The sequence below is a fragment of the Hermetia illucens genome, chromosome 5, assembly GCF_905115235.1.
Source record: "Hermetia illucens chromosome 5, iHerIll2.2.curated.20191125, whole genome shotgun sequence".
NCBI classification, from domain to species: Eukaryota; Metazoa; Arthropoda; class Insecta; order Diptera; family Stratiomyidae; genus Hermetia; species Hermetia illucens.
The window spans coordinates 66734663-66750417 of NC_051853.1; the positions used below are offsets into that span (position 1 = coordinate 66734663).

General features: G+C 41.7%; 1 protein-coding gene across 1 annotated transcript; it reads left to right on the forward strand.

Annotated features, from left to right (window-relative positions):
• The first annotated feature begins 1704 nt into the window (after positions 1–1704).
• Positions 1705–12419, forward strand: LOC119657653 (E3 SUMO-protein ligase ZBED1). Its single transcript, XM_038064675.1, has 3 exons — positions 1705–1881; positions 1951–2179; positions 10433–12419. Exons 1-3 carry the CDS (start codon positions 1814–1816, stop codon positions 12254–12256), a joined length of 2121 nt encoding a protein of 706 aa, XP_037920603.1. The 5' UTR covers positions 1705–1813; the 3' UTR covers positions 12257–12419.
• The last annotated feature ends 3336 nt before the right edge of the window (positions 12420–15755 follow it).

The window sequence follows — 15755 nt, forward strand, 5'->3', positions numbered from 1 at the left end:
CCGGACATGTGGAAGGAAGCTCGTATTATATCTTTACACAAAAAAGGTGACAATACCCGGATGGAAAACTATCGATCTATATCCCTCCTTTCGGCCACCTCATTGTAAAAGAGAAGCATGGGTTTCAACCCGGTCGCTTCACTGTGGATTTGTTGGAATTCACCAACTTTGTTGCGAAGTCATTAAATACAAGAAACGACTTCTATACAATCTATACTGGCTTCTCCAAAGTTTTCGATTCCATTGACTACTCCTTACTTCCCAACAAACTCCGATCGTATGGATTTCCGACAAGTATTCTCTCCTGGTGAAGCTCTTACTTAGATGGTAGAGTAAATTATGTATTCTTCAATAGTTGCATGTTGTCTCCATTTTCCCCATCTTCGGTCCATTTCTGTTTTCATTTTTCGTGAATGATTTTCCTTTTTAGTTTACCAGTCCTAGCTTTTTATATGCAGACGATTTAAACTTGTTTTCTGTTGTCAGTTCGCATACTGATCACCTATTATCTCAGTGGTGTGTTCAAAAGAAGTTGCCACTTAATGGGAAGAAATTTTACTCTTTAGGTTATTCATTAAAAACTTCTCCCCCGACACTCGTTTATTATCTTGATGGTCAACCCTTAGCCGTGATTTCCTCTTACAAGGACCTAGGTGTGACCTTTGGCAGGAAACTCCGATTTAATTCTCATTATGTCGATGTACTTAGCTTCCAAAATGTCAGGTTTTATCCTTCGTTCCTCTTATCAAATCATGGATGCCCATTCCTTCCTTGAATTTAATTTGGTAGCGTGGTTCCCTTACCATAATTGTGATTGCGATGCATTGAATCTGTACATAGGAGATTTACTCGGTTCCTAACCTTTAAAAAGAGCCTTCCCAACTCAACATATCCTGAACGTCTGGCTTTCCTTAACCTAACACCTCTGCAATCCCGTAAATCTTTGACTGACGAATGTGTCCCTTTCAAACTTTATAGTGGCTTAATGGGCAGCTCTGTAGCCTCTTAATTTCATTACCGTGACCCATCCCGCAATATTGGCAACCTTAATATTTTTGAGGTTCCTTTCGCGGCGCTTTCCTGCTAATTCAACTCCCTCTTGCCTTGAATGTTATGGGATTCTAACCGTTGCAGCGTGGTCCTCTGCTATCATCCCTAAGCGCTCATGAAAATAGAGTTATTGACACTGTAATTTTTTGCATTCCTTTTATTCTCCATATGCACTTCCACGCAATAAGTAATTGGAATATTTTCCGTTTATTGTTCATCAAATAAATAAATCAGTAATCCTGCTGGCTTGTTGGTATAACTTCCTTTCAGGCCTGCCGACTCGGTAGAGTACTGTCTTTAGGTCTGTATTTCTTGATCTTCTCCCAAATTGAGAACGACATCAAAACTAAAACCTTTTTTCATAAAGTACAAATCGTGATCTTTCATTTTATGTTTCACGTAAAATGCTGTCTTCCCCGCACATAGTTGCAATGCAAGGCAAAATCATTGCAATTTTTAGCAAAATGAACAAAATCTCAAAAGACCATAAAGATTCATTAATTATTATAGTTTTCCGACTCCACCAAACGCTTTTCCTCAGTTGGTCGTTCCAGTTCCTTGATATAGGCGACGTCCGCTTCCTATTTACTCTGGTGGAATGTTCTGTTACTATTCTGCCGAGTAGACGCACCTCTGCGACAGCTGATCCTTTCACCAGAACTGTCATTGTTGTCAAATTTGACACTGTCAACAAATTGTTTTCAAAGCGGACCCTGGAATTATCTACGAGTTTATGCAAAATTCCCAATAACACCCCTTTATCATGGTGAACAAATGTGTTGTTAGTTCTTGCGACACAATGAAGTCGGGGGATGATGTGACGATGTTCGGGTGAGTGCAGCCGGCGTCGTGCAGAATAAAATCAAATCATAGTTTACGATTTCGATGGTATCTTTCTAGGTTGCCGGCAGACCCGGGCGTAAGAATGGCGTGGATAAATGCTTTAAAGATGGAGACAGGCCAGATCGTATTTCGGGACGACGACTTAATATGTTCGAAGCACTTTGCACCTGAATGTTTCGTCACAATAGAGGGCTCGCCGGTCCTGAATTCAGATGCTATTCCATTCAAAAATGTACCTGCAAATGTTGAGATGCAGACGAGCATTAAAAGGCCGCCTGCAGAAGAGGTGAGTGCATAGGGCATTTCGCCTACTTTCCCTTTTCTACATTGCTCTTATTAAAGTGTAGGAAATAGTAGAACTTAATTTAAGAGTCATAAGTATCTTGTATCCCAAAAGTTCCTCTAATAAAAGTTTCCAATTTGGTTCAATTGAGATGAAGCTCTTTAGGAGGCAATCAAAGTCCCTTTGAATTCGTTCTGCCCCGCTGACTTCTTTGTTAGGCACCTTTTATATTTTGGGAACTAAACGAGGACTATAAAAGGGTTTGGTGGACAATCCGATAGTTTAGTCGCAAAGGAAGAAACTCAATCTCCGCCCAATTTAATGAAATTTTAAGGAAAGGTCTTAACCGATTGTTTCGTCCAGGGCAGAGGTAACTCATCAGATGCTGCGTCAACTCTGCCCTGGCCAAATGTGGCGGCAGGTGGTAATTTCTCCATTTACCTATAATCGCAAAAACGACATGAGTGCGAATTATATTGAAGTGGAATCCGTTCTAAGTTCAAACCTACACCAGGCCGAAGCGATTTTTTTTGTTGAGGATGCTGGGAGTCCTGAGTCCGCATCCACTTGGTGACGGACCGGACGACTTGGGAAGCAACTTACTTCCTCTCTTGTGATCCACGGACTTCTCTTTTCGGGTTAAACAGCGTTCAAAAAGAAAAGAAAAAACCTTGACTGATGGTTTCTTCCACGGACCCCGGTCCGTCATCAAGGGGATGCGGACTCAGGACTTAATAAAATTTATTCTCCACGTCATCATAATGAGAATATTGACTGATAAATATGATATTTTCAGTTTTTAGTATTAAGAGTGCTAAAAATAGTATCAATCGGAAAGGTAGTGGACTTCCACTGTGTTACAGAAAAATCCCTCTACTTTACGGCTTCGTTTTTTTTTTCGGTTCCTGGTTGTATTACGGTGACCCTGTGACACCAGCGATTACGATAAGTGATTCTGTGTACGCATTCTGTGTACGCATGTTTCAGAAAGATGTAACAATTCACGGTCATTTGGTTTTAGCTGAAGTTTGAAGATTTGCTAGTTAGTTGGTATTGAATAAATGAAGAACCTGGGTGTTCATGTATCTGCCGTGTACGGATGATCCCATGGTTTTTTTGGACATAATTAGAACTCCGCCGTGACTAGCATCTATTTGTTTATGCTGAATTCAGGCTCTGCACGCATACTAGCTATGCTGCAGTTAAGGGGTATATTTAACAAAATCTGTGGTATTGGATCAGTGAACGGAACTATGATCCTCTTCGCTGAATGATCCTCGAGACCGAGGCTCTGCGTTCTGATGTCAAAATTGTCAGAGACAACCACGCTGAGATAATTCCGTTCCCAGGACCTTGTTGCGGTCAACTAACAATATCGGCGCAATAATAAGAGGAGAAACGTCATAGTTGCCTCTGCTTACTCTATGATTCTTTGTGTCGTCCGCCGACGTAAGAACTAAGGGATATGGGAGTCTATGCAGAATAAAGTGGCCTTGAACTATTAATAGGTACAAAGATGGAAGTTCAATGAACTTCTTGGCGGCAAAGTGGAGCTCCCTAGGCGACTAAGGATTTCTTTGGGGACTGAAGATCAATTGGGGACTCTGAATCGCACACTTTTAGAGTGTTTTGAATAGACTTGTCCTATTTCTCGAGGCTAATGCGGTAAAACGGTTTCATGGTGGAACCGAGAGCTGCAAAGACTCAGGAAATCAACCAGACGACTTCTAAATCGTGCTTGCAAAAGTAATAAAAATGAAGACTGATTGAACTTCCGGAACTCACACCGTGAATATAAAAGGTTGGTGAAGCGTTCGAAACGAGACTCTTTCAGAGCATACTGTAAGGAACTGGGAGGTGAATGAGAGGTTTCTAGACTGTGCAGAGTCCTTAATAAGGATGAGTCAGCCAGGTTGCGCTCTTTTAGAAAATCAGGTGGTGCTTTCACGAACTCCAAAATTAAGTCTATACCCGGGAGAATAGGTCTCATAGGTGGGAGGATGAGAATTGGCGGTTTCTGCAAACTTTTCAACACGAAGGTGTTTCAAGGGGAACTGGGACACCGTGACAGTGGTTGTTGCCAATGAAAAGGCGAGAGCTGCTATACTATATTTTGAACACATCAAAGCATCTGGCATGAATGACATCTACCCAATGATGCTAAAGGAGGTTATAGAGCACCCAGAGCAACGTCTAAAAAATTTTTTTCGTGGATTTCTTGCTCTGCGCTACGTGGATTTATTTTGACATAGGGTTAAGGTGGTCTTCATATCTAAGCCTAGGAAAGATAAATAGTCAAATCTAAAGAATTTCAGGCGAATCAGCTTAATATAATTTTCGCTGAAATGTCTGGAGAGACTGGATGAGCATCACATTCACGAGAAGGCGCTAAGGTCGCATCTACTAAATGAAAACCAAAATTCTTACCAACGTGGAAAGTCCTGCGCGTCTGCTTTTCACTCTTTGGTGCCAAAGAGAGAGGACGCAACTCTGAAAGGCAAGTACGCGATGGAGGTGTTCGTGGACATTGAAGGGGCGTTTGACTGTGCGCCCTTCCAAAGGCTCTGTGATGCCGCCAGAGATCATGGTGTTGATGAAACTTTAATTAAGTGAATCTACACTATGATAACGCACAGATTGCTGTGTGTAAAGTGGGTGTTGATCTCTACTAACAACGGAAGCGACGAAAAGCTGCCCTCAAGGGGGTGTGCTATTGTCAATTCTGTCGAGTATGCTGATCGATTCACTACTTTGCGAATAGTGGGTTGTATACGCGAGGGTTTTACGTGAGCACCTGCCTGGACGACCTAATCCCACGGTCTTCTTAAGACACGGATTGATTTTGTGACCACAATCAGAGCCCCGCTGAGACAAGCAACAACGGTAACAGTCTATATCAAGTGCATGGCTTAGTATTCATACTGGTGGATGCCAGACCTACCTGAATCTCTACCGAACTAAACAGTACGGCACCCGTGTTGAAACGCAACACCACGCCGAGGCCGGAAGGTCTCCTCTCGCTTGAGCATAACCAACAACCCCCATGAAGCTCCCACTAGGGGGCCAACCGCAAACAACCGAGCTGCACTCACATACAACGAGAGTTCACCCGAAGTATGAGAGCCCAGGGGCTATCTCGGTTCTCATGGTACCAGTATACCCGTGGTGAGGTTTCGTGACCAAATTGCTACTTCAGATGAGTCCCCGTGCAGACTTGGGTCTGATCGCCCTGATTAGGCCTTTGGAGCATTCGCCTACTGCATCACGGCCGGCAAGCGAAAGTGAGTACAGCGTCTCCCGATCCCACCAGTATGGAGGTTCTCCTCGGCCACTTGGTTTTGGTTTGCCTGACAGGGTTGCCGCCCCGTCTTCCTCACCGCCACCTCTGAGCACCACTACTTTGGGAACAGTAAAATCTACCTCAAGCTTATGCGGATGACATGGTTGTGCTAGCTGTTGGTCGAGATCTCGGAACGTGTGTAGAAATACACAACGCGCCGTTGATTTGATTGAGAGTTGGTGCCTCAAGCATGGACTTTCAATAAATCCAAATAAAACCACAATGACATTATTTACAAAATGGAGGAAACTGAATGGTCTTTGCCTACCAAAGATGAGGGGTACAATCCTCCAACTCTCCGAAGAAGTGAAATATCTGGGAGTTGAAATAATAGAAACTTGTTGTTTCTTTTTCGTTGGTGTGGATATTTATTCTTGCAAATACCGAAACAAGAAAAGAAAAGAAACTTGTTAGCACTGATGAAGGGAACAAGCGGTTCCCGAAATATCGGTTTTTGCAAGAATAAATATCCACACCAACGAAAAAGAAACAACAAGTTTTTATTATTTCAATTAATTAATCGTTGGAAACACCGCATAATTTCACTCAGATCTGGGAGTTATTCTAGACAAGAAGCTTCCTTGGAACAAACATGTAGAGATAAAGATGAAACGAGCTCCCACAACTAGCTTATGGGTTGTGTACGCGGACCTTTGACATGGGGATTTAGTCCTTAGGTAGTAATGTGGATATATGTTGCTATCATTAGGCCGATGTTTGCTTATGCATCCGTAGTGTGCTGTAGAATAGCCACAATGTAAAAAACTATGTGTCTGGGTATTTGGAGAAGGGGTCTACCTCTCGAATAAAAGCGAGAAGTGGGCTTCTCCCTTGGGATAATATACAACGTATATTATGGGAAGAAGCTTCCCATAATGACAGGTGGATGACCCTTAATGCTACTAAATACACCAAACTTTTCCTATCAGAACAAAACAAATATACCGCATTTTATCCTGTGGGTATTCTGACTGGCCATAATTCACTAACTGGGCATTATTCGGAATAGGGATTCTCCAAGATGATATTTGTCTCTCCTGTAAGGAGGAAGCGGAATCCATGGAACGTTTTTTATATGAGTGTCCCGCCTATGGAGCCATCAGACATCAGATTTTTGGTGCTGATGTGCTACAACTGTAGCGGGTATTCGGTTTGACGGGGGAATCGAGTACAATGGGCCCCTAGGCTTTGCTGTGTAATATAATCTCAGAAATAGCATCAATGGTCACAATATATAATAGTCTCAAACTCCATATAAAATTTGTTCAAAATCTTACTCGTTTTCCTACTCATTTTCTTGCGAATTTACTGGACCTCACGACATCATAGTATATAAGTATCACATTATAATAGCTAGCCTCGCAAACACTCTACTCGAAGTCCATATATAAGATAAGAGTGGATTTGTTAGCTGCAAACTATACTTTCAATTTCGTGCGACTGAAATTTCTTTCACACGAAAATCAGAAAATCTTTTCTATCGGGATCATCCAGCTTTTTGGCTATAAAAGGATATTTATTGCTCTCTATAATTAAAATGCACCTCGGGAATATATTATCTAACGCATCTCATCCCCACCAAAGATAGGACCCCTTGGTTCGTCACTCCTGAAGTATTTAATGACTCCAAATCCCTCTTGGTGTATACAGTGGTGGGAAATATGACTCTTTTCGGTGAACCGATTCATTCCGACTCATTCACTTTGCTAAGTCGACTTAAAAGAGTGTTTCAAAAGAGTCCATTATTTATTCATAACTTAAAGAACAACTAAGAATTGTAAAACACATGTGAATTACAAAATAAACATTTTCCATTTTGCCATTAAAGAAATAAATGGTACCTATACACCTTCCGATGTATTGGGAAGAGGTGCGGCAGATGTGCGAGTAACGGTGCCTCCTAAAAGTTTTCCCATCAACATCAACACAATTAGCACTGCAGGAGTCAGATGTTCTTCTAAATAGCCACTCTATCTTCGATTCATCCTTGTGGTGTATTACAATCTACGTTACACTTTCATTAACCTATTATGCGTTTTCATACATATACGCATTGAAATCACTTTCAGGTTATTTTATGAATATTTTTCTGTTGATTCTGTGGCATACATATAACAACATCACATTAATTTCTTCTGCAAAATGAAACTTTACTATTTCACCGTGGATGTTCTCAGGAAACTAAGTTAGTGGATACTTTCTCGGATGAAAATGTTCATTCGTTGAAGAAAATGGGCGAATAGCAAACAATTAACTATTGAACAGCTGATACCCAATTTTATTAATTATCCCTATTTTATTTTGCCATTCAAGACCCTATTAACATTCGGCAGACGGTTTTTATTAGGAGTTTCTCGTAACTCTGCTTAATATGCATAAATATGAATACACTAGGTACATAACACATGGGTGGTTACGTGCCGAGATTAACCAATAAAGACACTTTTTTTTGCAAAATTGGACTTTATTCGTTGAGGTCCTTCCGTAGCCATACAATCATTCCAGTGTTTTTCTAAACTTTCGATGATTTTCTTCTAAAACACTATGTCTTTTACCTAACTTCATCAACGGAGCTGAATGTCTTATCTCGGAGCTTCCTGTTGAGATCTGCGAAGAAGTAGAAGTCAGATGGGGCCAGATCTGGTAAATATGGGGGTGTGGGAGCCATTCGAATTGTAAATCGCGCAATTTGCCCATCGTTTTCATTGAGTTGTAATTCGGTGAATAATCCTGGTTTTTTCCTTGTCATGTGAGGCCTTTTCTGCTTAATTGCGTCAACCAATCGATCCAATAATTCAATATATTAGTCGCTGTTTATCGTCTGGCCCTACGGAAGAAAGCAAAATTCCGTGAATGTGCCAAAACACAGAGGCCACGACTTTGCCTCTGACAGTTGTGTCTTCGAACGTTTTGGCCAGCTTTCGCCCTTTCGTCTCCATTCGACGCTCTTTTTGACTCCGGAGTATAATGATGAATCCATGTTATGGACTAACGCAAAAAATCCTTTGTATCCCGCGTAGGGCTTCAAATAGAACACATTATCAACACATTATGATATCTTCAGGATCTTACCTATGTCCTCCAACCTCGCTCTACGATCGAACATAAAGATTTTTCAGACTTTTTGTATGTTTCCGGGCGCAGCCATCTCCATTGGGGGACCTCGGCATCTTGGTTTCGATACCGTTAACAGGGAGTGTATTTGGAATGCTTTACGTAGAAAGACAAATGACGTAAATGTCAGCGGATGCCTCATACATTTAGGAAGGGCGACAAGTCCATTGTGGGTTATGGCCTACAGTGGAACCCACTAGCTCAGGATGGTCGGCGAGTGAAGCTTAGAACTACGTGGCGTAGAACAATGGAGGAGAGCCAGCTTTTCAGGGATTTGTGGAGGGAGTTGGAGCGCCTTGCCGGGAATGGATAGCGATGGTGTAGTTGATGCGCTTTCCCCAATATAGGGGGCTATGGCAACTAGTAGATGTTCTAAGAAGATGATATTGTCCTAGGGCCTTCTCAACAAAGGTAATCTCGAACAACTTGCTAAAAGTGGAGTGATCGTCGCATGCAGTACGGTCTTAAAATGAATCTGAACCACACAGTTTTTTGACGACTGCTGTTAATGAAATAGGTACTGTCACTATTAGTGGCAGCGACTTGCCTAGAATTGAGTGATTTAAATATCTCGGGTCAACGATTAATTGTGTCATGAAATTGCTTCACACATCAGCGCATTTCGAATGAAATGGCATCCCATAACTGGCGTTCTTCGTGATCAACGAACGACCCAAATCCAAAATTTGCTACAGTGTCATTCGCCCTCTTGCTCTTTATGGCTCTGAGTACTGGTTGACTATAAAAGAAAATGAACGGCGCCTCGCGGTGATGAAGACAAAGATGTCACGTTGGACCTGTGGCGCCATGATCACATCCGAGATGGGGTTGCACCGATCGTGGAAAAATTGCAAGAATTGTGGAATGTAGTTCGTGCGGACGAGAACATATGTGCTAAGATTGGTCTGATGACCAAAAGGCTGACCAATATTTTGTTACTCTAAAAGGTTGATTTGAGAACTTCTTAACTCCATCCAGATCACGACTTTGACCGATCAAAATGGCGCAATATATCCAGTCGAGCCAGTCCCACTTTTGCAAGGCTAAAGAAGAAGCAGAAGGAGGTTTTACACTATATTAATATGCAATAATTGTTCTGTAAAATTCTAAAATGTTTGTGTTTCTTCGCTTGAGCCGTTGCCGTTTAGTTAATCCTTCTGTCCGAGGTTCTTTTATTGATTTCTTTACTGTTGATATATAGGGGTACGTTATGATCATACTGACCTATCCAGTACGACTCTGCTTTCAAGTTCAAAATATTCGTTTTCACCCTTTCCCGTTAGCGGCTTAAGCAACCTTGCGGCAACTTATTTCACAGATTGAATTCTACTGTAGATAGAAGAAATACATTTACCTCAAGGGCTACAGACAAGAATGAATTTCATGAAGCGGCACCTTGAAGGGTTATCTATTAAAGAAGGGAAAGGCTTTCTGTTAGTGGATTTTTCTGCATTTTACGCTCCTGCGATAATCGAACTAGTGGTTGACCCCAAAATTACAAGGAACGTATTTCTTAATAAATATGCGCCTACGTAAGGACATTTTGTTAGTTGTGCTCTTTCCACATTGTTTGTGATACTAGAATTATCAGTATCAAAATTTCTTTGCTGAATATGTCATGTACAGGTGCTTTCTTCTCTTCTTCTATTAACTTTCTTGCTCCTCTAAGGGGTGGACATTTTTGTACATATTTAGAATTTTCTATGATAAAATTGTTCGTAATAAATGATATTACTGTAAATACAAATCATAAACTCATTAGCTTTTCATGACATTAATATGTCCCCCCCCTTTTTTGGTAGGAGACTGGCAGGTCTAGACCGCGCTCAATCGTATGGGAATACTTCAAACGAATAAATGATATATCAGCCACTTGTGAACTGTGCAATAAGGAGTTGAAATATTTCGGTCGAACATCAAATTTACGTGGACATATGAGGCGAGTGCATCCGGTTCAGTTTGATGCAGAGTTTTCAATAGGCAGAGAAGTTTGGACGAATCCTGATAGCTCAGGATCTCCACATCCATCAAATTCAACTGACTTAGGCCGCAGCGATGTTAAAGAGCCAATGAATAAATTGATCTTATCGAAATCGTCGCTGCCAAGAGAAAAGGAAGATTTAGACGAAGCTTTATTAAACTTGATTGTTATGGACTATCAGCCGCCTGGGATAGTTGAAGAGTCTGGATTTGTGGCGTATAGTAAAAAGTTAAACCCTCAGTACATTCTCCCGTCGGAGAGCGTGTTGTTGTCAGAGATGTTGCCCAAGTTTTTCGATAAAGTACATTCACAGCTTTGGCAAATTATCGGGGACGTTGCGCATATTGCATTATCTGCCGACATTTGGGCAACTTCAAACAAGGAAGTGTTTTTCACTTTGACAGGTCATTTCATATATGCAGAAGAAATACATCACAGAGTGCTTGCAACCAAGGAACTTCCAGAGTACTGCACTGTTGAGCATTTAGCTCACGTGCTGACGACGTTGCTTAACGAATGGCAGATACACCGCAAGGTTACATGCATTGTAACCGATGGCGGAACCCTCATTAAGGAAGCTGTTGTAGATAAACTAAAATTGCATCATCACTTGTGCATTGGAAGCTTTTTAAATACTTGCATTGGTATCGCTTTGAGAGATAACAAAGTTGTCAATCTCCTGAAGAAGTGCCGGCAAATTGTTTCTTTCCTTGAAAAGAATCCGCCACTGATGGAAGCAGTTTCTCATGCAAAAGAACCTATGCAGCATCTACGGATGAGTGTAAACCAGAATGATCCCTTTCGCTGGCGATTTAGTTTGACAATTCTAGAAGACCTCTTCTATAGGAGAGAAACTCTTTCAGAAGTTCTTTCAACTGCAAAGCAAGCTCCAGAACTGCTTACCAAGCCAGAATGGAATATTATTGGTGATTTAATTGTGCTTTTAAAACCTGCAGAGAATTTAGTAGAAGAGCTATGCAGTGTGAATTACCAGACGATATCGTTGATAATACCAATAATACGGGGCTTGCAGCTTACCGTGAAAACTAAGCAACTACTGACTGATGTCGGCAAATCAGTTCAAGAAACGCTTCTGGAAACAATTTCTGAAACCTTTGATGCGCTTGAATCAGATCCAATTTTGTCCAAAGCCACGTTCTTAGATCCGCGATTTAAAACTGCTTGTTTCTCGTCGCCAAACCTGGCAGAGCTTGTTAGAAAGGATATCATTAACGAACTTTCTACTATGCTAGCGGCGAATGAAGGAAAGACGCGATCAATAGAATCTCCTGGGTCAATTGACGCAAATGATATATGGGCTCATTTCGATCAAAAAATAGCCCAACTGAAATCATCTACAACGCCTTTAAGTAATGCTGAACTGATGTTGAGTCAATATTTGCAAGCGCCAATGATTGAACGAACGCAAAGTCCATTCTCGTTTTGTGCACAGAATAAAAACCTATTTCCCGATTTGTATAAATTACAGCTGAAGTATTGTTGTGGGGCCGCAACCTGCATTCCTGCGAAGAGGTTATTCACGAGTGAAGGCAGAAGTGTTGTTGAGAGGCGAAGTCGCTTGCCACTGTATATAATAGATGAAATTATATTTTTGAACGGCAATTTGTCGCCTGGTGATAAGTAGTGCTAACTTAAGGTTCGTGAAGATTCTAATTTATTTTCGTAATAATTGCACATCATCCTTTTGATTCCATTTAGTATAAATTATCATAAATGTCTTTTAGGAACAAATTGTGACATTGGTTTACCATATTCCATAAAATTAATAAATATTTCATAGAAAAATATGCAATTGTGTCATTTATGAGAGTGGTGAACGTAAAAGGGGTGAAAGGTCTCCACTCTTACCCGAACTTGTAAGAAAGTGTACACTGTAACTTATTTTTTCTGGTCCACTCGTACTCTTAAGTACATGATGGATGTAAATAGCAATAGGGCAGTTGCATTTTCTAAATGTGTGGTCCAGTCCTCTATCCGCAGCCAATTTTCCGCGTACTAATCGGTTTCTCCTTAGGTATTTAGTCCGTACTCCGATGTGGTCTTTGATTGCAGATTGTCAGCCGCCTTTCGTAGGCAAGTGTTGATGGAAGTTTGAAGCATGTAACAATACAAAATGGTGATCAGATGACTTCACTGCAGTGATAGAGAAAAGAAAAGGGAGCAACTGTCACTCTGTTGAACTCGTCCAGCTTTTACAGACACAGCTAAATGCAGTACGTCATGTAGTATCAATGGCAGACTGTAATTTTGATGAACTTCATTTACACTTTCAAATTTTTCGGTGATTCCGCCGGCATAGTATTATGGTGCGCTGTAAGTAGAGCTCTCCAGATTCATTTTTTGTTGACGATATCGGAAGGTTTTTCAGAATCAAAAAAAACAGGTGAATTGAACATCTAAATTCTCCGCATCATATCACTATGATCCCTCCGGAAACCAGTCTACTTTATATTAATCAAGCTTTCGACATCCTTCTTAGGTGTGAATATTACTTGAGCATCGTCCTAGAGACAGTAGGATGCTTGAAGAAAACCTTTTCACTTACTGTACTCGTATGTTTAAGTTTTTCCCCGCTTTGGAGCATTGATAACTGCGGAGATATCATTTTTGCCGAAAAACCAAACGGTTCCTGAATACTGCTAACATTAACTATCTTATCCACGGCTGGCTAAACTAAATAGGATGCAATAAATTTCTCACTGTGCTGAATAGTCCTTAGCTCTTAACATCAACAGCGCATCTGATAGGTACTGATCTCATGCTACGCTTATGTTCGGTTTTTGGAAGCTCTTGGCTTAAGCAAAATTGAGATGACCCTGGAGATTGTCCCCTCCCTCTCTCCCGGTGCTTTTGTATTGTGGAAAACGTTGTGGTATCAGACATGAATTCAGTTTTTTTTGTTACTGACGGCTAGTGCTCTCTTGACCTGGGAGCCGGTTTCTGACAGGATCCTGACTAGAAGTCTAGTCTTGTGAGGTGGTTACCTCCATTCATTCGCAAATGCTGGGAATCTGAGTTCTTTTCCAATGAGTGGAAGAAGGGGATGATCGTTAACCCTTAAGAACGGCAATCGTCTCTAGTGGGACCACTAACGGCATGTTTACGTGCTTCCTTAAATAGTCCTAGAACTTATCAAGAAACACCTTGAAATTTTGATCGGTGGCTTTCGCTCTAGATTCGTTTGTACTGACCTCATTAATATCCTTCGAATCATTGTGCGGAGGTTAGTTCCCTTCTCCGCTTGCTTTTCTTCGGTGTTTCGAATATTATACACTCGGGGGAAAGGGTATTCCAGAGGAACTAATAGCTGTTTTCAGACTGACATCAGACATTTCAGGGTTGCATATTGTTACATATGCATATTGTTACTGATATTTTTTCTTCCCTTTATTGGTGGCGTTAAAAAAGAGTTCAAGTAGATTCAGACTGAATACAGATATCAACAAAAACAAGGTTCCCAGAGTAACTGGTCATTGCAATCTTTCTATCTGCATTAATGGGCAGAACTTTGAGAGCATTGGAAATTTGAATAGTACGAAATATTGCTTCGGTCAATCGTGACATCGGGCTTGATTTCATCATCATCAACGGCGCAACAACCGGTATCCGGTCTAGGCCTGCCTTAATAAGGAACTCCAGACATCCCGGTTTTGCGCCGAGGTCCACCAATTCGATATCCCTAAAAGCTGTCTGGCGTCCTGGCCCACGCCATCGCTCCATCTTAGGCAGGGTCTGCCTCGTCTTCTTTTCCTACCATAGATATTGCCCTTATAGACTTTCCGGGTGGGATCATCTTCATCCATACGGATTAAGTGACCCGCCCACCGTAACCTATTGAGCCGGATTTTATCCACAACCGGACGGTCATGGTATCGCTCATAGATTTCGTCATTGTGTAGGCTACGGAATCGTCCATCCTCATGTAGGGGGCCAAAAATTCTTCGGAGGATTCTTCTCTCGAACGCGGCCAAGAGTTCGCAATTTTTCTTGCTAAGAACCCAAGTTTCCGAGGAATACATGAGGACTGGCAAGATCATAGTCTTGTACAGTAAGAGCTTTGACCCTATGGTGAGACGTTTCGAGCGGAACAGTCTTTGTAAGCTGAAGTAGGCTCTGTTGGCTGACAACAACCGTGCGCGGATTTCATCATCGTAGTTGTTATCGGTTGTGATTTTCGACCCTAGATAGGAGAAATTGTCGACGGTCTCAAAGTTGTATTCCCCTATCCTTATTCTTGTTCGTGCTTGTGTTTGACCAGTGCGGTTTGATGTTGTTGGTTGATTCGTCTTCGGTGCTGACGTTGCCACCATGTATTTTGTCTTGCCTTCATTGATGTGCAGCCCAAGATCTCGCGCCGCCTGCTCGATCTGGATGAAGGCAGTTTGGACGTCTCGGGTGGTTCTTCCCATGATGTCGATATCGTCAGCATAGGCCAGTAGTTGGGTGGACTTGAAGAGGATCGTACCTCTTGCATTCACCTCAGCATCACGGATCACCTTCTCGAGGGCCAGGTTAAAGAGGACGCATGATAGCGCATCGCCTTGTCGTAGACCGTTGTTGATGTCAAATGGTCTTGAGAGTGATCCTGCTGCTTTTATCTGGCCTCGCACATTGGTCAGGGTCAGCCTAGTCAGTCTTATTAATTTCGTCGGGATACCGAATTCTCTCATGGCCGTGTACAGTTTTACCCTGGCTATGCTATCATAGGCGGCTTTAAAGTCGATGAACAGATGGTGCAACTGTTGTCCATATTCCAACAGTTTTTCCATCGCTTGTCGCAGAGAGAAAATCTGATCTGTTGCTGATTTGCCTGGAGTGAAGCCTCTTTGGTATGGGCCAATGATGTTCTGGGCGTATGGGGCTATCCGGCCTAGCAGGATAGTGGCTTGATTTCATTCGACGTATTCATAGCACTGTATTTCTAGTACTGTAATACGTCGAGTGAAATCCCTTTCGCCAATGAAGCCCTCCTTTCGAAATTGTATCAGGTCAGCGATGACAAGTCGCATACAAATGTTAATGAATGTTTGGAGCTTTTGAATGGTGGCACTTTTCATATGCTACTCCCATATAGAAACCCAGAAAGATCATTAGTACAGACCAAAGTGTTGAGATCGGTGAGA

Excerpts from the sequence above, each read along its gene's own strand:
- LOC119657653 (XM_038064675.1), top strand. The coding sequence starts at position 1,814 with ATGGTGAACAAATGTGTTGTTAGTTCTTGCGACACAATGAAGTCGGGG. Across the intron at positions 1,882-1,950 it reads GATGATGTGACGATGTTCGG|GTTGCCGGCAGACCCGGGCG; the intron begins GTGAGTGCAGCC and ends GTATCTTTCTAG. Across the intron at positions 2,180-10,432 it reads AAAGGCCGCCTGCAGAAGAG|GAGACTGGCAGGTCTAGACC; the intron begins GTGAGTGCATAG and ends CTTTTTTGGTAG.